Source organism: Gopherus evgoodei, unplaced genomic scaffold (genome assembly GCF_007399415.2).
Source record: "Gopherus evgoodei ecotype Sinaloan lineage unplaced genomic scaffold, rGopEvg1_v1.p scaffold_68_arrow_ctg1, whole genome shotgun sequence".
Taxonomy (NCBI): domain Eukaryota; kingdom Metazoa; phylum Chordata; order Testudines; family Testudinidae; genus Gopherus; species Gopherus evgoodei.
The window spans coordinates 39,479-66,517 of NW_022060089.1; the positions used below are offsets into that span (position 1 = coordinate 39,479).

General features: G+C 46.0%; 1 protein-coding gene across 1 annotated transcript; it reads right to left on the reverse strand.

Moving 5' to 3' along the window:
• Positions 1-2,023: 2,023 nt before the first annotated feature.
• LOC115643703 (olfactory receptor 51G2-like) lies at positions 2,024-2,974 on the reverse strand. The gene has a single exon (XM_030547711.1). It carries the CDS (start codon positions 2,972-2,974, stop codon positions 2,024-2,026), a length of 951 nt encoding a protein of 316 aa, XP_030403571.1.
• Between the last annotated feature and the right edge of the window lie 24,065 nt (positions 2,975-27,039).

Consider the following 27,039-nt stretch of genomic DNA (forward strand, 5'->3'; position numbering starts at 1 on the left):
GGATGACAGGACAAGGAGCAATGGTCTCAATTTGCAGTGGGGGAGGTCTAGGTTGGATATTAGGAAACATGATTTCACTAAGAGGGTGGTAAAGCACTGGAATGGGTTACCTAGGGAGGTGGTGAAATCTCCATCCTTAGAGGTTTTTAAGGCCCATCTTGACAAAGCCCTGGCTGGGATGATTTAGTTGGGGTTGGTCCTGCTTTCAGCAGAGGACTAGATGACCTCCTGAGGTCTCCTCCAATTCTTATCTGCTATGATTCTATGATTCATTGAGGGGACAGTGACCCGTATTAATGAGTTTGCATTGTACAGATGCCTGTGCAGTACAAGACTGTATAATTCTGGGATTATTCTGCAGCAAGGGTGCAAGGCAGGAGAGCTGGTACATTGGATATTGTCTCCTATTTGTATGTGGGTGACTTAGGTAAAGCACTCAGATAGGTCAGCTGGGTGGGTGGCACCACCTTCTGTCATGCTGGGTGATAACAGGGCCTGGAGAGCCTGGCTGTGTCACCCGCAGAGCAGCAGCCTGCTCACCTGAATTGTTTGGGGCTCATCAGTTAAACTGGATCCCAGACTGCACTCTCGGTCATAACTGGCCACAAAGGTTTTAGTCCAAACTGATCAATTAAACAGTAAAAGTCACCAGGACCAGATGATATTCACTCAAGAGTTCTGAAAGAACTCAAATATCAAATTGCAGAACTACTGAATGTGGTGTGACACCTATCATTTAAATGAGCCTCTTTATCAGATGACACAATTAGCTAATCATAGACTCTTGGAACATAGGGGTTGGAAGGGACCTGAGGAGGTCATCTAGTCCAACCCCCTGCTAAAAGCGGGACCCATCCCCAACTAAATCATCTCAGCCAGGGCTATTTCAAGCCAACTAAATCATCAAGCATAACCTTACATCATCCCAGCCTGACCTTAAAAACCTCTAAGGAAGGAGATTCCACCACCTCCCTAGGGAACCCATTCCAGTGCTTCATCACCCTCCCATTAAAACAGTGTTTCCTAATATTCAACCTAGACCTCTCCCACTGCCACTTGGGACCGTTACTTGGATAAAAACCCTATGTAAAAAAATTATTATTGATTTTTTTTTCTGCTACTAAGAGCTCACAACTCATATATTAATATCAGTATTGTTACCTTTCTAGTGCAGTGGATGTTCCCTTGCTGGGCAGGGCTGGCTCTAGCATTTTTGCCGCCCCAAGCAGCAAATAATAAAATAATAATAATAATAATAAATTAATTAATTAATAATAAAAAAGCCGGCATCGGCGGCAATTCGGCAGCAGGTCCTTCGCTCTGAGATGGAATGAGGGACCCACTGCTGAATCACTGCTGAAGAGCCAGGCATGTCACTCCTCTTCATTGGCCACCTCAGGCACCTTCTTGCTACGCTGGTGCCTGGAGCCGGCCCTGCTCCTGGGGTTCCTGTGTTAATCATGTCTCTGACGTGACTCGGACATAAGCACTTTCCTGAGGTCCTAGGGGAAGGGTGCGTGACTGTGCCCCATGAAAAGCCCCTGACCACAGCTGGAGCAGCCCCCATGGATCACACAGTGCCCAGAGGGCTCATGAAGGGCCAGGACTACGACTGCCAGTCAGCATTTTTATGACTTGTGGCTATTTAACCACAGGCAGGACAGTGAGAGGCCAGATGTAATGAGAAACAACATCCACATCCCTTCTCTTTATTGACTATCCACAGGAATTCAAAATTCAGAGCAGTCACCAATGTGGCAATTTTTGGGCTAACATTCCACTGGTCCTCTGATTCTCCACGAACACAGTCACTCAGTCAAGGCTGATGCCTGCCTTGGTCTCCTTCCCACAGTGCCCTGTCCTCCCTCTCCAACCCGTCCCATTGCTCCAGACATTAGATCCTGTCTAAACCTCGCTCTACAGAGTGGAGATCAATAGCTCTTGTTGTCTTGGATGTAAGGATCCAGGATGGAATAGGTGATCCGTGTTTATCGTCTCCCTTGACAGCAGCACTGCAGGTGGTTCATGAACTGACCCTGCACTTGACTAATGCCCTACTTATCCCCGCACGCAGGTGTCTGCTTTTCATGCTGTACACGATTGGATTAATCAGGGGTGGGAGCAGCAGGGAGATGTAGCTCAGGACAGTTTGAAGCAAGGGAGATGATCCCTTTCCAAATCTGTGTATCACAGACAGGCCGATCATTGGTGTGTAGAAGAGCAGGACGGCGCAGAGGTGGGAGATGCAGGTGTTCAGGGCCCTGAGGCACTCTGCTTTGGACGCGATGTTCAGTGCTGTATTAAGGATCATCACATAAGAGAGGAAGATGAGCAGTGAATCCAATCCCACCGTTAAGAATGTAGTAAACAAGCCGTAGATGCTGTTCACTGAGATATCTGAACAAGCCATCTTCATGACCTCCTGGTGCAGGCAGTAAGAATGGGAGAGGACATTGGCTTGACAGTATCGGAACTTTTTCAGTAGAAACGGGAGTGGGAATATTACAGTCAAACTTCTTAGCACACTTATCAGTCCCATATTGTCTATTGTCTGCACGGTTAAGATGGAAGTATATCTCAGTGGGTTACAGATTGCGACGAAGCGATCAAAGGCCATCAACAAGAGCATGGAGGATTCATTTAACTGAAGCGAGTGGATGAAGAACAGCTGAGCAAAACAGGCTTCGAAGCTGATCTCCCGAGAGTTAAACAAATATATGCCCAGTATCATCGGCATGGTGGATATCAATATGCCAAGGTCTGTGACGGCCAACATAGAAAGGAAAATGTACATGGGCTCATGGAGGCTTGGATCTGTTTTTATAATGAACAGAATGACTGAATTTCCTACTATTGAAATAACATACACTAAGCAGAAGGAGACAGAGATCCAGAGATGGACATCTTCCTGCCCAGGTATCCCAGTGAGCAGGAACACTGCAGAGTTGAATGTGGTGTCATTGACAGCTGACATAATCTACTGGACAGGTCCAAGAAATTTTTAACATTCCTTCCTGAAAAGAAAAAAAGGACAAGAGACTAGATATTTAACAAGACACCTTTCTGCTCTCGGTGCAAGTCTAGACACACCAAGGAGCTTAAGGCAGATCATCAAAAATATAGTCTTGGATTTACAACACTGAGAGGAGGATAGGCAATCCCAGGCTGGATCAGACCTATAGTCCATATAGCCCAGTATCCAGTGACCAGTACCAGATGCTGCATGTGAACATAGAAGAAGCCTTTCAATAGGCATCTATGAGATAACCTGCAACCAGGGAAAATTTCCCTGCCCCCTGAGACCCAAGATTTTGTTCTGTAAATCAGAAAGGTTTTGAGCCCTTCACAGACTTTTTAAAAAAGTCGTCACTACTGTAATTAAATATTCTGGTAATCCATATATGCCTACAGTCCCTCTCTGAATATTGCTAAATTCTTGTCCTCATTGAAATCTTGTGGCTTTGAATTCCACAGCCTACTTGAGCACTGTTGCGTGCATGGATGCTCTGCAAGGACAAGGCCCACACACACAGGTGGATTAATTGGCTTTAATGAAGGTTAAGTGACACACCCGCAATGGGGACTCCACGCGTTGCTGCCACTGGCTTGGGGAGTCCAACGTCCGAACAGCTCGGTCAGGGGCGAAGTCCAACGCGCAAGCTCCAGCCCACAGCAATTATAGCATCATGTTAATAGCATGCAAAGCAGCCTCTACATATGCAATGGGGGACTTTCCAACAGCAATGGCCGCCTCCCCTGGCCTCGGGCCAGGGACTTTCTGCAGTTCCCCAAAACACCGGGGCTTCCCACACAGGGCAGTTCTAACCGGTTAGAAGCAGCAGCTGCTAGCAACTTCTGTGCGCTAATAACCTCTCCTTGAGAAAGCGCAGGCCCTAGCTAAACCGTAACAATGTCTTCCGGGGTCCCCTACATGCGCTGTGTGATTTTACAGTTGTGACCTTCACACAGACAACCTTTCTGGCCCTCCACTTCTGAGAGTGGCCCATTTTATCTTGACATGTGTAAACATATGGCAAGAGAATGGTAAAAGCTGTCATTGTATTTATCTGTCCTGCACTGAAGCTATTTATAAACAGATTTCAGTGCCTCATATCTATCTATCTATCTATCTATCTATCTATCTATCTATCTATCTATCTATCTATCTATTTTCTCAACTCCTGAGAGTTCAAATTATGCCACTGCCTCTTTGCTGTACATGGGATTTCGAGAGTGAATACCAGAGATACAGGCTGGGAAGAACCTGTTTTGAGCTACAGTCACGTTACGCAAGTTATTTTGCCAGGGCTGGGATGCTGTTCAGAGATGGGGCAGCTATTGATGATAAGCTCTTCAGATTGAAAGACACAGATACCTCTGGGGAAGTCTGATGGCCTTTGGCCTGCCTGGGTCCCCGTCAGATTTGGAGGCCTCGTGGTCAGAGATGGTATAGACTGTTAACTGAAAACTCTCTTATTCTTCCATGTTAGTCTCTTTTTGTGCTGTTCAGATAAATAGTATTTTGTTTCCAGCAGTCTGACTGATCACTCGACTCACCACTGCTCACAGACTCCCAGAGAGATGGACCATGGGCACCAAACCGTCTTGGATCTGCTCTACCAACAGTTGACACATAGTGTGCTGTAGCCCAGGGTCGGAGGGTGAGAGGATCATGAGATTCCACCCCAGGAGAGGGCAGGTACAAGACCTGACATCTGGAACTCGGAGACCAGAGGGAGGCAGAGATGTCAGTAGCCCTGTAACTCTGATGTGTCTCTATAGGGAAGAAATTCTGGAGCCCTTAGACAGTTGAGAAACAGAGCAACTCAACTTCGAATTCCTGCATTCACAGTCATGCCAGAGAATAAAACTTTTGAAAATTATTTGCTGATTAATTTTCCAGAAGCAAATAAACCTGAGGCGATTTGGAAATTAGTCACTGATATTCCATGGGGTATCTTATCGCTCCGCCTCTGACAGGATCGGGTCCAGAACTTATAGTATTTCTAGAAATGGGAGCCCTTGAGAAATCCTGTCTTGGGGCATCAGGGTTTTTGCACTTCAATCTCACTTTGAATCTCAGATTTCTGTGTAGCTTGAATAACCGACCATGAACCCTGGGCAGATGTAGTGGAGGGGTTCCCAAGCTACCTACCACTGCCTGCCCCCAGTCCCTGTTACTGTGTCACCCCGACAGCCCAGCTGAGTCCTCTGCTGCAGCACAGAACATTTGCAAATGGAAACAACTTTCCGGCTTTCCCCTTCTCTTTGCATTTTAAAGATAGTGAAACCTGCCAACGTACCCAATTCCTGCTAGATGTGGAGCTGCTGACACCAGAGGTTTTCACCCAAAAGGACAAGAAGTCATCAGTGAGGTTGCACAGGCAGCAGGCAGTGTCTGTTCAGACACGGAGGAAGCTGTCTTTATGAAGCATGTCTGCACATTCCCTTGGGGGCCACTTGGCCATCAGGGAATCTCAGCTGCTTGGCTTAGTGTGCACCAGTTTTAATCCCATCATTGCTAATGCAAATTTTAGAATGTCAATTAACAGGTGATGCCTGGTGATCCTACTCAACTGAGCTGAACCCCAAGCCATCCTGCAGGTTCTATTCCTGGAATCTGGGCCTCTCATCAATGTTCCTGTGGTTCTGATTAGTCACATGGCTATCTCTAGGGCGGCCGAGCGCTAACGGTCACGATGTCACAGTTTGATCTTCCTTAAATAAAATAAAATAGACTAATAGAATAATAACAATAGGAATAGGAATAATAATAATATAGGAGCAGATTGTTCTCAGCAGCCTCCTTTCTGCCTTACAAACACAAGGAACAGCCAGGGAAGGGAGATTCTACAAGGCTTCATACAAAAAAATTTCTCTTAGATCATTCCAGGAGTGGAGGTCCCTTCCCTTCTCCCTGAGGAATGAAAAGGGGGAACCAGGAACCAGGGATTCCCAAAGTGATGCACAGATCACAGTGATGCACTGGAAGCTAGGCCCACCCACCATGTCTGCCCTTCCACAACTCCAGCTCCCGGCTAGCACAGTTTCATCAGAAATGTGCTACCAGGGCCTGTCGCAGCAGGCACTGCCTGGAGGATCTGGTGAACGGATGTTTTACAAGGTGGACAGGGATGTACAGAGTGGGGAAGGCTGGTTAAAGAATCTGATGTGCACAATACCTTAGCCATTGACTGATTTGGAGGTTTCTACCTTTCCATATACAGTGAAGGTGCGCTGAAGCTCTTGCCTGTCTATCTCCCATTGGGATGGACTGGACCCTCAGCAAGCTTGTGGATGATACTAAACTGTGGGGAGAGGTAGATACACTGAAGGGTAGGGATAGGGTCCAGAGTGACTTAGAGAAATTGGAGGATTGGGTCAAAAGAAATCTGATGAGATTCAACAGGGACAGTTGCAGAGTCCCGCACTTAGGACAGAAGAATCCCATTAACTGCTACAGTCTGAGGACCCACTAGTTAAGCGACAGTTCTGCAGAAAAGGACCTGGGCCTTAGAATAGACAAGAAGGTGGATATGAGTCAGCACTCTGCCCTTGTTGCCAAGAAGGTTAATAGCATATTGGGCTTCATTAGCAGGATCATTGCCAGCAGATCAAAGTGATTATATCCCTCTATTCATCACTGGTAAGGCCTCATCTGGACTATTGCATTCAGTTTTGGGCTCCCCAGGAGAGAAAGGATGTGGAGAAATTGGAGAGAGTTGGAACAGGACAAAGAAAATGATTAGGGGTCTGTTGCATATAACTTATGAGGAGAGGTTAAGGGGACTGCGCTTATTTACTATGCAGAAGAGAAGAGTGTGGGGAGGAGGAGATTCGGTAGCAGCTTTGAACTATCTGAACGAGGGGTCTAAAGAGGATGGAACTAAGCTGTCCTCAGTGGTGGCAGATGACAGGACAAGGAGCAATGGTCTCAAGTTGCAGTGGGGGGGGTCAAGGTTGGATATTAGGAAACACGATTTCACTAAGAGGGTGATGAAGCACTGGAATGTGTTACCTAGGGAGGTGGTGGAATCTTCATCCTTAGAGGTTTTTAAGGTCCAACTTTACAAAGCCCTGGCTGGGATGATTTAGTTGGGGTTTGTCCTGCTTTGAGGAGAGGATTGGACTAGATGACCTCCTGAGGTCTCCTCCAATTCTTATCTACTATGATTCTATGATTCATTGAGGGGACAGTGACCCCTATTAATGAGTTTGTGCTGTACAGATACCTGTGCAGTGCAAGACTGTATAATTCTGGGATTATTCTGCAACAAGGATGCAAGGCTGGGGAGCAGGTAAATTGGCTGTTGTCTCCTATTTGTGTGTGAGTGGCTTAGGTAAAACACTCAGGTAGGTCAGTTGGGTGGGTGGCACCACCTTCTGTCGTGCTTGGTGATAACAGGGCCTGGAGAGCCTGGCTGTGTCACCCCCAGAGCAGTGTGAGAGAGGTCTTCCCAGCTGAATTGTTGGGGGCTCATCAGTTAAACCGGCTCCCAGACTGCACCACAGTCATAATTGGCCACAGAGGTTTCAGTCCAAACTGATAAATTGAACAGTAAAAGTCACCAGAACCAGATGATATTCACTCAAGAGTTCTGAAGGAACTCAAATATCAAATTGCGGGACTACTAAATTGTTATGAAACCTGTCATTTAAATGGGCCTCTCTACCAGATGACACAAATAGCTAATCATAGAATCATAGAACATGAGGGTTGGAAAGGACCTCAGGAGGTATCTAATCCAACCCCTGCTCAAAACAGGGCTAATCCACAACTAAATCACCCCAGCCAGGGCTTTGTCAAGTCTGACCTTAAAGACCTTTAAGGAAGGAGATTCCTCTACCTCCCTAGGGAACCCATTCCAGTGCTTCACCACCCTCCTAGTGAAAAAGTTAATCCTAGTTGTCATAAACAGATAGCTAAGGGTTAATGTCTCTTTCACCTGAAGCACCTGACCAGAGGACCAATCAGGAAACCGGATTTTTTCAACTTTGGGTGGAGGGAATTTTGTGTCTGAGTCTTTGTTGTCTGTCTGCCTGCTTTCTCTGAGCTTTGGAGAAGTAGTTTCTACTTTCTAGTCTTCTGTTTCTAAAGTAAGGACAAAGAGATCAGATAGTAAGTTATATGGTTTCTTTTCTTTGGTATTTGCATGAATATAAGTGCTGGAGTGCTTTGATTTGTATTCTTTTTGAATAAGGCTGTTTATTCAATATTCTTTTAAGCAATCGACCCTGTATTTTGTCACCTTAATACAGAGAGACCATTTGTATGTATTTTTCTTTCTTTTTATATAAAGCTTTCTTTTAAGACCTGTTGGAGTTTTTCTTTACTTCAGGGAAATTGAGTCTGTACTCACCAGGGAATTGGTGGGAGGAAGAAATCAGGGAAGATCTGTGTGTGTTGAATTTGCTAGCCTGATTTTGCATTTCCTCTGGGTGAAAAAACTGGGTAAAAACTCTATATAACAAAAAAAAATTGTTCTGGAAATAAGAGCACACAACTTATATTTTAATATCAGTAGTGTTACCTTTCTAATGCAGTGGATGTGCCCTCGCTCCTCCACTGCAGCAGCCCCTGAACTGAAGCTGGGAGGGAGGGCCATCTCTCCCCGGCAGCTGCAGCTCTGGAGCTGGGGAATGTCGCCTCTTTCTCTGGCCACCACAGCCCTGCACATCCCAAATTCTCCTCACCCCCTCTTTTCACCCCACATCCTCCTCCCACTTACCGTACATGTCCCGCAAGGCCACCAACTCACCTTATATGTGCATCTTCTCCATATATCTGAGGCCCTGATGTATCACCTAAGAAGAATTTCTCAGGTCTGGAAATCTCCCTCACATTCTCTAAAGTGAGGAGCAATGTAAAGAATTCATTTAGCCTCTTGGCAACAGCCTTATCTTCCTTGACTGCTCCTTTACCACCTCCATTGTCCAGTGACCCCATTGATTGTTTGGGGTTCGTTTTCATATGTCTTTGGTTTCTCAGCCTTTTGGGGTGCAATTGATTCAGGGTTTCTAGCAACTCATTTAAAATAAAATCTTTGGAAAACTGAAAGCTGAGATTCCTGCACAGTGTTTAGATTCCAGAAGTTGGGGCTCTAAGAAAGACAGGAAATAGTGTGAGAATCCCAATAAAATTCCAGTTGCTGGCACTGATAGCTGTATCACAAGCAGAGCACCCACAGAAGACCAGCACTGAGGTTTAGTTAGTGGATATTTCTCATCACACACTGACAGAGATGTACCGGGCTACAGAGTCCCATGCTGTAAGGAATCAGGTTACTCCACAGGCAGCCAGACATAAGTCGAAGAGTCACTGGATCCTGAGGCACAGCTCATATGTTCTCTCCCATTATTCAGGCATGACACATGCACACACCCAGTAATCAAAGCCATCCACACTCTTAACAGAAAGGGGAGTGATCCAAGCCCAGCTCCAAGTGCTTGCTGCTAACTCCCTACTGGACCCCCAAAAAACCACCCAGATCCAGCGAACGCAAACTTTGTGATGATGGAAATTGGGATGCAGGATCTGAGGACTATCTCCAGTGCTAGAGCATCTCTCATTGGTCATAGAGAAGGTGGGGATCAGGATCAGCCTGAGGGGCATCGCAGCAGAGCTGTGTTGGGCCAGGCACTGCTCTCCAGATCCTTCACTCTCTGAAAGAACATCCTGATGCCCCCTCTTATTGCTGAGCTGCAGGAGAGGCCCAGAACTCCCTCGTCAAAGGGGATTGTGCTAATGACAGGTCTTATCACTAAGAGGTGTTGGGAAGAGTTCAGGTTCTCCACCCAGTGACCCAAATCATCCTTATGAGGCACACAGAGCTGAAATCTCTCTAAAGCTCTGAGCTCTGGCCCCAATTATTGTAGTGTCCGAGCGCCTCACAATCAGTAACATATTGATCAGTACAACGCCCCATGCGGCAGGGCCATGCTACTAACTCCACTGGGCAGATCCCAAGGCCAGAAGGCACCACTGTGATCACCTAGTCTGACCCCCTGCACAGACAGACCAGAGACCTGCCCCACAATAACTCCTAGAGCAGAGTTAGAACAACCTCCTGCCTTAATTTAGGAATTGTCAGTGATGGAGAATCTGCCACGGCCCTTGGTAAATTGTTCCAATGGTTAATTACCCTCATTTTTAAAACAATAATAATTTAATCATGCTCTGGGATCTTTTCTGAAACCCTCTCCAATTTATCAACATCCTTCTTGAACTGTAGACACCAGAACTGGACAACTGGACAGAGGATCCCAGCAGTGGTCACACCAGTGATAAATACAAAGGCAAAATGACCTCTCTGCCCCTACGTGAGATTCCTCTGGTTGTACATCCCAGATTGCACTAGCTTTCTCGTCTGTAGCACCGCACTGGACACTCATGTTCAGCCAATTCTGACCCCCAAGTCTTATTCAGAGTCACTGCTTCCCAGGATTGAGTCCCCCATCCGGTAAGGATGGTCTACATCCCTTGCTGCTGGATGTAAACCTCTATATTCAGCCGTATTAAAACATATGTTGCTGAAGCACGGAGGGACTAAGTGAGTTGCCCAAGGTCACAGAAGAAGTCTTTGGAAGAGCCTGGAACTGCAGCCAGTTCTTCTGAGTCCCAGGCCAGCACTTCAACCCTGACTCATCCTTCCTCTCTGGGGCTAGTGACCTGGGGAGGGGGCGGGGGGCAGCTGCACTAGATGATCTAATGGCTCCATCTGGCCTCAAATTCTATAACTCTATGAATCATTATTTTGAAAAGATCATTATCTTGGCTGCAACTTGAAGAAATCACTACCCTGAATGCTGATAGGCACTAAACAATTATATCCGCTGGTGAAAAAGTATCAGGTTTGTCACAGTTACACTGGATATATGGTCTCTTTACCCTCTAAACCAGGTCCTTTCCTGCTTTGGGGGGAATCTCACAATTGTCCCATTCTTTGACCTGAGAACACCCCATCTATTCTAAATGCTTATCACTGAGACGGTCCAGTTGGACACCTCAGTCTCTTCCCTTCAGATGCTTGTAACTGGGGCTATAGAGTCACCCCAGCCTCCTTAAAACTAGTAGGTTTATTGGCAAACAGCAAAATGCATTGGGGAAAATTCTTTTAAAATACCAGGCAGCTGTCACACGTTTACAGTCATCTATCTCACGTATCACTGCAAGCTAAGTTAGACAGGCTTTACTGTCGAGATAGACAAACAAAACTGGCCCAACTTACATTCTTTTGGGAAGCCAAGGAGCTCCTGGGACCCAGCCTAGATTCCCTGTGTCTCTGAGAGCATCTTCCCATCTGTTTGTCATTTTCTTTTGGAATCAGACTTTGCTGAAACCTGTGTGAGCCTGGGCCCAGTCACCGTAGTGCTCAGCTGTGTCCACGTTGAAATGCCAAGGTGTGAAGCTGGCCTTTGCCACACTGCTGTTGCCCAGGCAGATATCTAAGATAAGGGCCCTGTGTCTGTTATTCCCTTTGTTTGGCAGTTAGACCCATTCTGCCTCAATGGATCACAAACACGGGTCCAGTGGCTGTGCTGAGCCACTTGGTCTCCCCGTAACAGTCTAAAACTCCTCTCAGAAATCCAGTTCTTACCCTTCACTCTCACCCCCGAGCACCCCCACATCTGCCGCAGACACCAACACGCTGGAGTCACGGGGTTTCCCAAAAGCAGCTGTCATGGGAGGCTGTGGTAAGACGCCTTTTATAAACAAATGTCAGAAGTGTTGCTGTGTTTAACCCCTCACATAGCCCTGATCTTACAGTCTTAGAGCATCTGAGCACCTTGTATGTATTTATCCTTCGGTCTCCACTGTGAGGCAGGGCAGGGCTATTATTCACCTGTGCAGAGGCTCAGAGACAGCCCATGGCTTGCCCATGGTCACACATGGCAAAGGAATCACACCCAGCTGTCCTGAGTCGCAGAGCAGTGCCCAGACAACAGGGCCAGGCTCCCAGCCATCTGGGTGGTGAGAAGTTCGGCTGGATTCTCTGCTGCACCAGCAGAGCTCCCACCTTCGCTGCAGAGAGCAGGGATGGCAAGGAGCCAGTTACAGGGGTTTGATGCACTGGCCTGTTCTTCCCCTGCCCCTGTGGAGTTTAGAGCAGCCTGGGGGCTGAGCTAGACTCCACACAGTGATAACAGCTTTCCAGTGCACAGCTCTCTCTGGCCAAGTCCCTGTGGATGGGGGCCGTGCCTGAGTGCCCCCTTGTGGCCTGAGGTAGCCCTGCAGGAAACCTGCCCTTCCCTCCAAGGTCCTTGCAATGACTTACTCTCTGCCTGGAGTAGTTAGAAAAAGAGCCCCCTGTCTGGGTTTGCATTAATTCAGTCTTCTCTAAAACACAAGGGCTCCTACCCCATAGCCCCATCCTCCTCCTTTACTCAGCCCCTCACCAAACTACTTTTGGGGGCTCAGGCTTGCCGCAACCCCTGCTGCTTTTCCATGGAGATCCCGCCTCTATCCCATCTCTTCCCAGTAGGCCCTTCCCCCTACACCTCCACTTCCCCTGATGCTCCACTCCCCCCCCAGCCTGGGCACCAGCTGGGCCATGCAAAGAGCTACCCCAGGAGCCCAGGCTACTGTGAGGAGCCCAAGACTCTTCACCTTCCCTGGGGTGTGTCCTGGGGGGGCAGGGACACAGACTGGAGGCTTCTCTTGGCCCCCCTCAGCCTCCTGTCCAAGGCAGCTGGAGGATCTGGTGGTCCTCAAAGTGGCTCTAGCTCCCCGGACACATTTCACCATGGCCCAGCTATAGCTTCTGTCCTGGAGAGGGGGTGGAGGCTTGGGGGAAGAAGAGGAGCAGAAGGTGGGACCTCACGGGAGAAGAAGAGGGGTGGGGCAGTGTCACAGAGGGGGTGGGACTCCTGCCTCTATCCCTCTTCTGATTTTGAAAGGGTGGTCACCCTGCAGTGAATGGGCTGCTCTGCGATTGGAGCTGATTGTGCCTCTGTTGGGGAGCTGAGGTCCATTTCCGCTCCTTTTCATTGCTGGGGCAGCACAAATGAAGGGAAGGAGGAGGGAACCTGAGGCTGAATCGCTTCCCAGGACTGATGTGTGTCATACCCTCACTCACACATGCAACTCTGCTCTGCTTCTCCTGAGGCTCCTCCATTAATCCTGTCTGTGACATGACTCAGTCACAAGCACCTGGCTAAAGGCATGGGAGAAGGGTGGGTACCCGTGAACCTTGAATAGCCCCTGTCCACAGCTCCTGCAGCCCTCATGGATCACACAGCAACCAGAGCGCTCAGGAAGGGCCAGGACTGTGACAACAGAACAGTTCTGCACTTTTTTTCATGGCCCGCGAACATTTAACCAGAGAGAGGACAGTGTCAAACCAGGGCAATGGGAAACAATATCCACCTCCCTTCTCTTTATTGACTGTATCGAGAGGAATTCTGAGGTCTGAGCAGGCACCGATATGGTTCTTTATGAACAAACATCCAACCAGTCCCCTGGCTCTCAACGAACAAAGTCACTTTGCAAATTTTGCTGCCTGTCTTGGTCTCCTTCCCCAGTGCCCTGCCCTCCCTCACCAGCCCCTTTACAATTGCTCCAGGCCTTAGACCCCATCTGAACCTATCTCTACATAGTGGAGATCAGTAGCTCATGTTGTCTTGGATTTAAGGGTCCAGGATGGAATAGGTGGTCAGTATTTTTCGTCTCACATGTCATAAGTGCTGGAGCAAGATGATGAACTGATCCTTCACCTGACGAACACCCTGAGTATCCTCGCACAAAGGTGTTTGCTTTTCACGCTGTCCACAAGGGGATTAATCAAGGGAGGGACAAGCAGGGAAATGTAGCCCAGGAGAATCTGAAGCAAGGGAGAAGAGCCCTCCCCGAATCTGTATAACAGAGTCGAGCCGATCATTGATGTGTAGAAGAGCAGGACGGCGCAGAGGTGGGACACGCAGGTGTTCAGGGCCCTGAGACCCTCCTCCTGGGATGTGATGCTCTCGTGATTGTATACACTATTTGCCTATGGTTTCATGTGTTCCTATGTAGTCTAAATCTAGAACAAACTTAAAACTCTAGCCTCCAGAGCCTAACCCACTGAAATATGATTAATATTAAATAGAATAAAAGATTGTAGATGTGGAGCCACAGAGAACACATAAAACTAATAAGAAACAAACATTTGAGGAAAACTATAGAGAGGCCAGAAGTCATAATGAACTAAATGGAAGACTTCCTGCTCTCCCTTACCCTTGCTTGCATTTTCTGCTTTGTTTGTCTGTCTGTGTGATGTTTAAGAATTGAGCTCAAGGGAAAGAAATAGAGAAACTGCAGATGTGTAAAAGGATCCTAACACTCACATATACATAGAAACCCTATCTGGCATGGCAGAGCAAGTCAGATGGTGCACCATCATCTGTCAGTAAAAAAACTCCCCAAAACTTTTAATAAGCTCCCCAAATTTTAGACTCCTCCAGATTGCACCAAAAAATGGAGAATCAATAAAAACTTTGTTGGGTTACCTTGGTCACTGCCCTTCCTCTTGGTGTATTCCAGCTGTAAACAGCTGAAGGGGAAGTAAGGACCACAAACCATTCTCAGCTAGAGAAATCCCTATACGATATTTATCAGGAGCAAGGAAGGGACACTTTCTATTATTTTTCTAAGAAAAGTAGGGACCAGAATAAATTGTCTGTACAGACGTATTTTAACAGTCCCACAAATATCCTTGCAGGCCTTTGTGCAAGATTACATAAAACTCTACAGAGGAGGATGTTAAGTTATTGACATGAACTGTGACTGTATAGATCATTGTTGCAACCAAGGTCCTATAGTTGCACCACATCTTGTACAAAGGAGATCAAGAAGGTGTCTATGAAAAGATTGTAATTTGCTGGTTATGGTTACGCTGTCTGTATGTGTGTATCATTTTTATATTTGAAGTGATGAATATTGGCTATGTACTTGTATCTCAATGTGTTTGATTCTAAGTAGCATCAATGAAGCATTTGGTCAGCTTATTGAGAAGGGACTCTTCAGATTAAGTGTTCGATCAAGAAATACTTAACTGACAATGGACCTTGGGAGACTCCAAACACTTAACTGACAGTGCACACTGGCAGACTCCAATCCACATATGAAGAGCCTCCTTTGGGACGTTCGAGGTAGCATGTGAGCAATGGCTGCTCCACCTGTAAAGAACTGAGCCTGTCAGGAAAACACCAAGGGGTAAATAAAACCATGCAGTGCCTGACCTCCATGGGTTGGCGGCCGTGCATGAAATCAAATGTGCAACAGTATTATAACAATGGTTTGGTCTGTGCACAAAACAACCCTATTCCCACAAAAAAATGCAACCTTAAGATCTCGGATAAAAGCATTCTCTTTAAGACAACAACAACAACAAAAAACAACAACAACAGTGCTTTAGCTATAGCAAAAACCTTAATTAAACAAGTCTTTCTTTGCTGGGAACTCCCTGCTAAGGTAAAGTCAGACAAAGGAACACATTTCACCAAACAAGTGTCCCAAAAATGCTTACAATTGGTGGTAGTTGAATCAAAATTGTGGATTCCATACAGACCTCAATCATCAGAAATGGTAGAGTGAACAAATTGCACCATCAAACTCATGCTGCGAAAACTGGTAGATGTCAGTTACGTAAATTGAAAAAAATCTCTCCCTTACTGGAGTAATCTAGGGGGGGAAGGATGTAAAACATGTATTCCAGGGGAAGTGCACTCTTTGCCAATAATAATGAAATTCCATATGGATCATGGGGAAACAGAATCAAATGTTAAAGTTCAATAAGAAGTGAAGCAATAAGAATAAGGAAAAATGTAAAGCCAGTATCCAAATTAAGGTTTTGGGTAATGTCAAAGTTATTCATGCATATTTTAAAGTAGAGGTAAAGGCAATGATAGTGGGGAAAAAAACCCCATGAATCATAGATCTCAGTGGAATATCCAGAATTACAGAAAGGCCCTCCTAGTGATCTCACTGCCACACCTATGCCAGGGGTATTAATCAAACAAGTGTAACCCTTCTGCCAGGCTGAATTGATAGCAGCAGGGGCTGGGTTCAATACATAAGGATCCCTTCCCTACAATGCAATGCAAAACCAGCTCAAGCCCCCACCCAGTGACCTGGGAAAATCTTATGCACACCCCTGGGTGCCTCAAAGAGGCAATACTTCCCCTCTCGCAAGCACAGAGCCTCGGTGTAGCAGAAAAGGTTTAATTACATGAGATAAACAACAAGCATTAACTTGGAAAACACCTTAACAAGAGTTCATAGACCAAACCGTGAGCAAAGATCCACCCCAGGAAATTGAGCTGTGTCCTTTTCCTTGGGCTTTTGAGTCCAGCAACCCCCAAATCACCCCAAGATTCCAAAGTCCAATACCCCAAATGTCCCTAGAGACCAGCAACCTGAAGATCATCCACAGTCCCAAAATCCAAAAGTCTCTGTCCCGGGTCAGTGCAGCCCCAGAGTTCGAGAGTCTATCTGCAGAGGTCCCCCTCCCCCAGCCTGGGTAGAAAGGAGCACCTTACATGTTCCGGGGCCAACTGCCCTGCCTTTCCATGGGATTCTGCTTCTGCCTTCTCCACGAAATGCTCTGCTCTACCAGCCACTCCACTCTGCTCCTCCAGCCGTCCCCACAAACTGCTCCGTTCCGTTCCACCAGCTGCTCTGCTCCACCAGCCATCCTGTGATCCACTCCAGCCATCCCCGCAAACTGCTTGGCTCTACTCACTCCGTGGCTCCACAACTGCTCCGCCAGCTGCTCTGCTCCACAATATAGCTTCAGGCTCCCCCACTAGTTAGCACAGTACTCAGTGCTCTCAGCTCAGCAATTCCAGCTCTTTAGTGATTTCAGCTCACAGTAAGGGAGCCCTAGTGCTAGTGCACCATTAGCCCAAAATAAGTTCAGCTGGCATTTCCAGCTCTCACAAGACACTTACACCATCAGCTACAGATACTTGCCCCCAGCATGTCTCAATTCACAGGGTTTTGGAACCCATGTCCCTTGTCTAGCAAGTGCTATTTAGTTGATAGTGAAACTCTTTATCATAAAACAGTTTCATAGTTCCTCATTTACATAATCAGGGTGACAACACTTTATTCCTCCTGCCACAATAACAAAGAAATTGGGGATCCCACAGCTGTGAAACTAAGCATTTTAGGCTGCTGTGGGCTATGCTAGGTGGAGTGGGTGTGCCTAAGGAGTTTGGAGTTAAGGAGTTTGGAGCGCAGGTGGTATTCTCTTCGATTCTTCCTGTTGAAGGTAGGGGTCTGGGCAGAAACAGATGCATCGTGGAGGTGAATGCCTGGCTGCGAAGATGGTGTCGCCAGGAGGGCTTTGGCTTCCTCGACCACGGGATGCTATTTGAGGAAGGACTGCTAGGAACAGATGGCGTTCACCTTTCGAAGCGGGGAAAGGCCTTATTTGCACACAGACTGGCTAACCTAGTAAGGAGGGCTTTAAACTAGGTTCGACGGGGACAGGTGAGCAAAGCCCACAGGTAAGTGGGGAACAAGACCTGGGAGATGGGTTGGAAACAGGAGGGAGCACGGGCTATAATAGCAGAGAGGAAGGAGGGTCAGGGCAAAGCTGGGAGGCAAGATCAAACCAGTATCTTAGATGCCTTTATACAAATGCAAGAAGTATGGGTAATAAGCAGGAAGAACTGGAAGTGCTAATAAATAAATACAACTATGACATTATTGGCATTACTGAAACTTGGTGGGATAATACACACGACTGGAATGTTGGTGTGGATGGGTATAGTTTGCTCAGGAAGGATAGACAGGGGAAAAAGGGAGGAGGTGTTGCCTTATATATTAAAAATGTACACACTTGGACTGAGGTGGAGATGGACATAGGAGACGGAAGGGTGGAGAGTCTCTGGGTTAGGCTAAAAGGGGTAAAAAACACAGGTGATGTCGTGCTGGGAGTCTACTACAGGCCACCTAATCAGGCGGAAGAGGTGGATGAGGCTTTTTTCAAACAACTAACAAAATCATCCAAAGCCCAAGATTTGGTGGTGATGGGGGACTTCAACTATCCAGATATATGTTGGGAAAATAACACCGCGGGGCACAGACTATCCAATAAGTTCCTGGACTGCATTGCAGACAACTTTTTATTTCAGAAAGTTGAAAAAGCTACTAGGGGGGAAGCTGTTCTAGACTTGATTTTAACCAATAGGGAGGAACTTGTTGAGAATTTAAAGTAGAAGGAAGCTTGGGTGAAAGTGATCATGAAATCATAGAATTTGCAATTCTAAGGAAGGGTAGAAAGGAGTACAGCAGAATAGAGACAATGGATTTCAGGAAGGCGGATTTTGGTAAGCTCAGAGAGCTGATAGGCAAGGTCCCATGGGAATCAAGACTGAGGGGAAAAACAACTGAGGAAAGTTGGCAGTTTTTCAAAGGGACGCTATTAAGGGCCCAAAAGCAAGTTATTCCGATGGTTAGGAGAGATAGAAAATGTGGCAAAAGACCACCTTGGCTTACCCTTGAGATCTTGCGTGACCTACAAAATAAAAAGGCGTCATATAAAAAATGGAAACTAGGTCAGATCACGAAGGATGAATATAGGCAAATAACACAGGAATGCAGAGGCAAGATTAGAAAAGCAAAGGCACAAAATGAACTCAAACTAGCTATGGGAATAAAGGGAAACAAGAAGACTTTTTATCAATACATTAGAAGCAAGAGGAAGACCAAGGACAGGGTAGGCCCACTGCTCAATGAGGAGGGGGTAACAGTAACGGGAGAATTGGAAATGGCAGAGATGCTTAATGACTTCTTTGTTTCGGTCTTCACTGAGAAGTCTGAAGGAATGTCTAGTATAGTGAATGCTTACGGGAAGAGGGTAGGTTTAGAAGAGAAAATAAGGAAAGAGCAAGTAAAAAATCACTTAGAAAAGTTAGATGCCTGCAAGTCACCAGGGCCTGATGGAATGCATCCTAGAATACTCAAGGAGTTAATAGAGGAGGTATCTGAGCCTCTAGCTATTATCTTTGGGAAATCATGGGAGACGGGGGAGATTCCAGAAGACTGGAAGGGGGCAAATATAGTGCCCATCTATAAAAAGGGAAATAAAAACAACCCAGGAAACTACAGAGCAGTTAGTTTAACTTCTGTGCCAGGGAAGATAATGGAGCAGGTAATCAAAGAAATCATCTGCAAACACTTGGAAGGTGGTAAGGTGATAGGGAATAGCCAGCATGGATTTGTAAAGAACAAATCGTGTCAAACTAATCTGATAGCGTTCTTTGATAGGATAACGAGCCTTGTGGATAAGGGAGAAGCGGTGGATGTGATATACCTAGACTTTAGTAAGGCATTTGATACAGTTTCGCATGATATTCTTATAGATAAGGTAGGAAAGTACAATTTAGATGGGGCTACTATAAGGTGGGTGCATAACTGGCTGGATAACCGTACTCAGAGAGTAGTTGTTAATGGCTCCCAATCCTGCTGGAAAGGTATAACAAGTGGGGTTCTGCAGGGGTCTGTTTTGGGACTGGTTCTGTTCAATATCTTCATCAACGATTTAGATGTTGGCATAGAAAGTACGCTTATTAAGTTTGCGGACGATACCAAACTGGGAGGGATTGCAACTGCTTTGGAGGACAGGGTCAAAATTCAAAACGATCTGGACAAATTGGAGAAATGGTCTGAGGTAAACAGGATGAAGTTCAATAAAGATAAATGCAAAGTGCTCCACCTAGGAAGGAACAATCAGTTTCACACATACAGAATGGGAAGAGACTGTCTAGGAAGGAGTATGGCAGAAAGAGATCTAGGGGTCATAGTGGACCACAAGCTTAATATGAGTGAACAGTGTGATACTGTTGCAAAAAAAACAAAAACATGATTCTGGGATGCATTAACAGGTGTGTTGTAAACAAGACACGAGAAGTCATTCTTCCGCTTTACTCTGCGCTGGTTAGGCCTCAACTGGAGTATTGTGTCCAGTTCTGGGCACCGCATTTCAAGAAAGATGTGGAGAAATTGGAGAGGGTCCAGAGAAGAGCAACAAGAATGATTAAAGGTCTTGAGAACATGACCTATGAAGGAAGGCTGAAGGAATTGGGTTTGTTTAGTTTGGAAAAGAGAAGAATGAGAGGGGACATGATAGCAGTTTTCAGGTATCTAAAAGGGTGTCATCAGGAGGAGGGAGAAAACTTGTTCACCTTGGCCTCCAATGGTAGAACAAGAAGCAATGGACTTAAACTGCAGCAAGGGAGATTTAGGTTGGACATTAGGAAAAAGTTCCTAACTGTCAGGGTAGTTAAACACTGGAATAGGTTGCCTAGGGAAGTTGTGGAATCTCCATCGCTGGAGATATTTAAGAGTAGGTTAGATAAATGTCTATCAGGGATGGTCTAGACAGTATTTGGTCCTGCCATGATGGCAGGGGACTGGACTCGATGACCTCTCGAGGTCCCTTCCAGTCCTAGAGTCTATGAGTCTATGAGTCTATGCAAACATGATCAGCCTGTGAAATTCTTTCCCACACTCGCCATAATTCACTACCAGATGTCAGGGTAGAGCTCATCCTGACTCTGCTTACACAAGTACAATTCATGCATAAACTTGTTTTATCCCTCTTCTTTACCAGCGTGTTTTGAGTAACGTGTCTGGGGAAAATCTCAGCTCTGTGTTTAAAGGCTGTTGCATATCTTTCCCCATGTACAGAAACCTGTGCAGTGCAAGGCAGTATAATTCTGGGTTTATACGCCAGCAAGGTTACAAGGCAGGGAAGCTGGGAAATTGGCTGTTGTCTTCTGTCTCTGTATAAGTGACTTAGGTAAAGCACTCAGGCATCTTAGATGGGTGTGTGGCAACAACTACTGTAGTGTTGGGTGATCACAGGGCCTGCTGTATCACCAACAAAGCAGAGTCAGATTGGGCAACTCAGCTTCCTGGGTTCATCAATAATCTCTATTGAATTCAAAGAGATTACAATTGAACCCAGGAAGCTGAGTAGCACATACTGCCTCCTCAGCCACACTGAACTCTACATAGCACATAATAATTGTGAAGTTGCACCCCATAATGCTTTATGGGAGTATGCTTATGAATGTATATACAACATAACTGGAAAGTGTTTTATGCTACAAATGCCATGTAACATATCTCTGTACAGGTTATGATCCACTTAATATATTCATCCTATTTGTATGCATGTATCCTTTTTGTATTCAAAGTTATGAATGTAGGCTGTGTACTTGTTTGATTTTAAGCGGCCTTAGTAAGGCATTGGGTCAGCTTCTTCAGAAAGGAATTTGCAAGTTAAGTGCCCAATCAAGAAACACTTAATAGATAATGGATCTTGGAGGCTCCAATCCACATAAGAAGTCTACCTGAGGACATCCAAGGTAGCATGTGAACAATGGCTGCTACCTGTAAGTTCTGAATCATGCATGGACACATGACTTGCCCATGTGACTCCAAAACTCCATTTTATAGCTGGGATTCTACACAGGGGGAGGGAGGGATGTCCACCCATAAGAGAAAGTCTATTTAAACCCCTGGGAGACTCCTCCATTTTGTCTTCAGCTGGCTCAAGGGATCCCAAAGGATACCTGAAAGAAACTGGGACAAAGGACAGTAATTACAGGGGATGTGAGTGATTGCTGGACCCAGATTAGAAGGAGGCTAGTCTGTGAAATAAGCTTACTGGAACATCTCTGAGGGTGAGATTTCATCTGTAATCACTTTCTTACTGTATTAGGCTTAGACTTGCATGTTTTATTTTATTTTGCTTGGTAATTCACTTTGTTCTGTCTGTTCTTACTTGGAATCACTTAAATACTACTTTTTCTATGTAATAAAACCAGACTATGCATTAATACTGGGGGTGCGGGAAAGCTGTGCATCTCTCTCTATCAGTGCTACAGAGGGTGAACAATTTATTGGTTTTTACCTCCATAAGCTTTATACAGGGTAAAATGGATTTATTTGGGATTTGGACCTCATTGGGAGTTGGGCATCTCAGTGTTACGGACAGGAACACTTCTTAAGCTGTTTTCAGTTAAGCCTGCAGCTGTTGGGGAACGTGTTTCAGACCTGAGTCAAGGTTTGCAGCAGGCTAGCGGGTCTGGCTCAAACCAGGCAGGGTATTGAAGTCCCAAGCTGCCAGGGGAGCAGGCTCAGGGGTAGTCTCAGCACATCAGTTGGCAGTTCCCAAGGGGTTTTCTGTGATCCAACCCGTCCCAATAATAGGCAAAAAAATCCCTGTGCAAACCCCACAACTGGCATCCGGAGGCTGCAGCTGCACCAGGAGAGGCTTAGCCTGTCCTGGCATTTTATACCCACCACCTATGGTTCCCAATATTCAGTTAGCTTTTCTTTTGACTGCCTCTGTACATTGAGCAGAGGTTTTCAGAGAACTATCCACAATGACTCCAAGATCTCTTTCTTGAGTGGTAACAGCTAATTTGAAACCATCATTTTGTATGTATAGGTGGAATTATATTTTTCCAATATGCATTACTTTGCATTTGTCAACAAAAAAATGTGTTCTCCCAGTCACCAAGTTTTCTGAGATCCCTTTGTAACTCATCACAGTCTACTTTGGAGTTACACATATTGAATAATTTCATCTCATCTGCAAATTTTGCCACCTCATTGTTTACCCCATTTTCCAGATCATTTATGAATATGTGGAATCAGAGCACTCTAGATACAGCCCCCTGTGGGGGAGGGATAGCTCAGTGGTTTGACCATTTGCCTGCTAAATGCAGGGTTGAGAGTTTCCTCCTTGAGGGGATCGTTTAGGGATCTGGGGCAAAAATCTGTATGGGGATTGGTCCTGCTCTGAGCAGCAGGTTGGGCTAAATGACCTCCTCAGGTCCTTTCCAACCCTGATATTCTATGACATCATTAGCTACCTCTCTCAATTCTAAAAGTGGCCATTTATTCCTACTCTTTGCTTCCTCTCTTTTAACCAGTTACTGAGCCAGGAGAGAACCTTCCTTTTTACCCCATGACTGCTCACATTTCTTAAGTTCCTTTGTTGTGGGATCTTGTTCACTGCGTTCTGAAAGTCCAAGTACACTATATGCCCTGGATCACCCTTGTGCACATTTGTTGATCTGCTCAATGAATTCTAATAGACTGATGAGACATAATTTCCCTTTGCAAAAGCCATGCTGATTCTTCAACAACAAATCATGTCCATTCCTGTGTCTGATAATTCTGTTCTTTACTATAGTTTCAATCAGTTTGCCTTCTACTGAAGCTAGGATTACAGGCCTGTAATTGCTGGGATCATCTCTGGAGCCTTTTTTAAATATCAGTATCATCTTAGCTATTTGCCGATCATCTGGTACAGAAGCTGATTTAAGTGATAGTTAGTTGTTCTGCAATTTGATATTTGAGTTCCTTCAGGACTCTTGGGTGAATATCATCTGGTCCTAGTGACTTTTTTCTGTTTAATTTGTCAGTTTCTTCTACAAACTCTGTGACAAGTTGTCCCCCCTGGGATGCAGTCTGGGAGCTGACGGAACCGCTGAGCCCCATAAACATTCAGCTGGGCTGGCCTCTCTCAGACTGGGCTGCTGGCCTCTCTAGGCAATGTTGTTACCCAACACAGGAGCAGGTTATACCACACACCCAACTAAGCTACCTGAGTGTTTTATTCCTAAGACATTCAAGGACAAACACAAGACAACAGCCAGATTCCCAGTTTCCCAGCCTTCCACCCTTGGTGGAGAATAAACCCAGATTTATACCATCTTGCACTGCGCAGGGATCTGTTCCATGCAAACTCATTGATATAGGTCACTTTCCACTCAACATGGGATAGATGGGCAATGATTTTTGTTTACAGAGCTGATATTATGGATCCCCAAGCGAAACTGGAGGCTTTTCATCTGCTTCTTCTTCATAACATAAATGAAGGTTGCATAGACTGAGTGTCTGGCTGCACTCTGGGTATGGAAAGGTTAAAACTTCCCAACCAGTCTATGGCTGGGGTATTATGCCCATCAGCTACTCTAACCAACCTTCCCACCTCTGTGCAGCCCCCTCCACCCTGTACAAGGCCCCTTCAGCAGATCCCGTGGGCAGTGGCTACTGTGACAGGAAAAGGTAGCACATCTCTGATGAGCCTGTTCTAGCCGGGAGCTGGAGAGGGTCCTAGAGCAGCTGTGGAGACCAAGAGGTTGTGGGTGTGTGGGAGAGGGTAGCTACTAGTGGATCATTGAGATGTGTACCTAACTTTGGGGATTCCTGGATCCTGAGGCCTCCTGTTATGGCTCAGGGAGAAATGCAGGACTGCAAGGTCATCAAGTCCAGACTCCTGTAATCATGGAAGAGCTAAGTACTATCTAGACCATTCCTGACAGGTGTCTGTCTAACCTGCTCTTAAAATTACAAGGATGGAGATTCTATAACCTCCCTGGGCAATTTTTTCCAGCACTTAAGCACTGTAACAGAGAGGAAGTTTATATCATAATGGAATGATCCAAGGAAATTTCCAAGTAAGCAGCCTTGTAGAATCTCCCTTTCGTAGCTTGCACTCTGAGTGTGTAATGCAGGACTGGAGGCTGTCTGGGAGAAATCTGATCCTCTATTATTGATTATTATTATTGATTTCAGCAAGATCACAGCTGTGACAGCATCATAGTTACCGCTGAGCAGCCCCCAAGGTAGCCAGGTGACTAATGAGAAGCCCAGATTCCAGGAATAGAGCCTGCAACAGGGCTTGCACTGCAGTCACATTGGGTAGGATCACCACACGTCCCCTGTGATTTTGCCTTCTGTAGTTTGCCATTTGCCATGAGGGGATTAAAGCTGGTGCACACGAAGCCAATCACCTGAGGTTCCCTGATGGCCAAGTAGCTCCCAAAGGAATGTGCAGACATGCTTCATAAAGACAGTTGCCTCCCTATCCGAACAGATGCTGCCTGCTGCCCTCCAACCTCTCCAATGACTCCTTGTCCTTTTGGTTGAAGATCTCTGGTGTCAGCGGCTCCCCGTCTAGCAGGAATTGGGTACGTTGGCAAGTTTAACTATCTTTAAAATGCAAATGAAGGGTAAAGGCTGTGAGCTGTTTCCACTTGCAGATGTTCTGTGCAGCGGCAGAGGACTGAGCTGGGCTGTCGGGGTGACTCAGTGAAGGGCTGGTAGCACTGGGGAGCTAGGGGAACCCCTCCCCTACACCTGCCCATGCTCCTCAGGGGGTTAGTGAAGCTGCACACAAATCTGACATCCCAAGCCAGCTTGAAGTGCTAAAAAACTGCAATTTCCTGAATGAGGCTTTCTGAGTGGGTCCCATTTCTGGAGGTGCAGTGTGCTCGGGGCCCGATCCTGCCAGAGGTTGAATGACAGGAGACCACAGTTAATGGTTTATTTGGAATATCAGTTAATGATTTATTTGCTCCTGGAAATTTAATCAGCAAATGTATTTTCAAAGGTTTTATTATTTGGGTGGGTCAGTTATGAACGCAGCTATTCAGAGCTGCATTGCTCTTTGGTAACAGGTCAGACAGGGGATATTTCTGTTTCCTGAATGGCTCAGGGCTCTAGCATCTCTGCTCTGTAGATACCACTAAAAGTTACAGGACTAACTGCATCTCATCCCCCTTTCTGATCTCCGAGTGCCAGATGTCAGGGAAAGTAGCCTTCCCTCTCATGGAGTAGAATCTCACAATCCTCCTACACTCAGTTTCCGTCCTGTGGTTCTTCCCTTTGGGAACCTGTGAGTGACTAGTGGTGAGATGTGTGACCAGCCATTCTTCTTAAACCAAACTACTCTTTAAGCTGAACAGTGGGAATAAAGCGTAACATGGGAGAATTGAAGGGTTTTCAAACAACAGTCTGTACACGTCTCTGACCCCAAGCCCTCCCACTCTGACAGGAGGGGCAAGGCCTTCAGACATCCCCAGAGGTGTCTGTGCCTGTCAGTGTGAAGAGCTACTCACAGCAGCTGACCCACCTCTGGACAGACTCCAAGATGTGGTAAAACAAGCTGTGCAATGTGGCTGGAGCCCAGAAATAGGCTCTTCCAAGCTTGTAGCTCCAGTTCTGTCTTTCGACCTCCCTGAAGTGCTGACTGAGCGATAGGTTTTCTTGAGCTGTTCCTTCCCTTCCTGCTTGTTTTCTAGCAGCCTGCTATGAACCGTACTGGTTTCTCACAATATAGCCATAACATCAACATCCCAATAATTAACCCACTATAGCTCTACAGCAAACATCCCATGAAGTGGGTTTAACATGTCCCTTCATTGTGGCAGCTCAGTTACATGTCTGACAGTATGCCATTCCCGGGTGCTATGGATTTTATGAATACAGGGGAGAGAGAAAAAGAGAGAGAGAGAGAGAGAGCGCAATGGATTATTTTCCTGTAGGAAATGAAGTTCCTTTTCCATGAATACTCATTCATTTATCTTTGAATTCCACTTCCTGCAAACCCTCACCATGCCTGAATAACACATCTGGGGTATGTACTAGTGAGTGAGAGCTCAGGGAATATTTTCTATAGTGACCCCAATGTCTGTTATCACTCCAGATACAGGCTACAGATTGACAGAACAGAACCTGAGGAGAACCAGTCAGCTATTAACCCAGGGACAGAGGAGCTACTAGACTTTTCTTTGCTGACAAGTGACTGAAGGAGGGCTGAGACGCTGGGATCTTTTCAAGTTCTGAAGAAATCCAGAGGACAGACACTTGCATGGGGAGAAGATGCAGATTCTGTGAGGATAAAATGAGACCTGTAGGATGACTGAATTCCCTGGAGTCAGTCAACATTGGCCAGGCAAAGAACTTCAGCTTCTCTTGGACGGATTCCTCTAGGTCAGAGTGGATCACTCGGAGTATTTGGTAGAGAAATGTAATAGGGCCTGGTTCTGGTCGAATTTATACATGTTTATCTGGAGTGATGCAGTTGAAGTCATTATTACTGAATTAAGAAACTGGGCCTAACAATTTCTCCCTGTACTGCAAAAAGACAGTTCCATAGCATAGAACCTGAGGAGTAGAGAAAATAATATATATAAAAATTAGGCAAGGAAACCATGGGTGGTGGTGAATCCCCACCTGGGCAGGCAAAC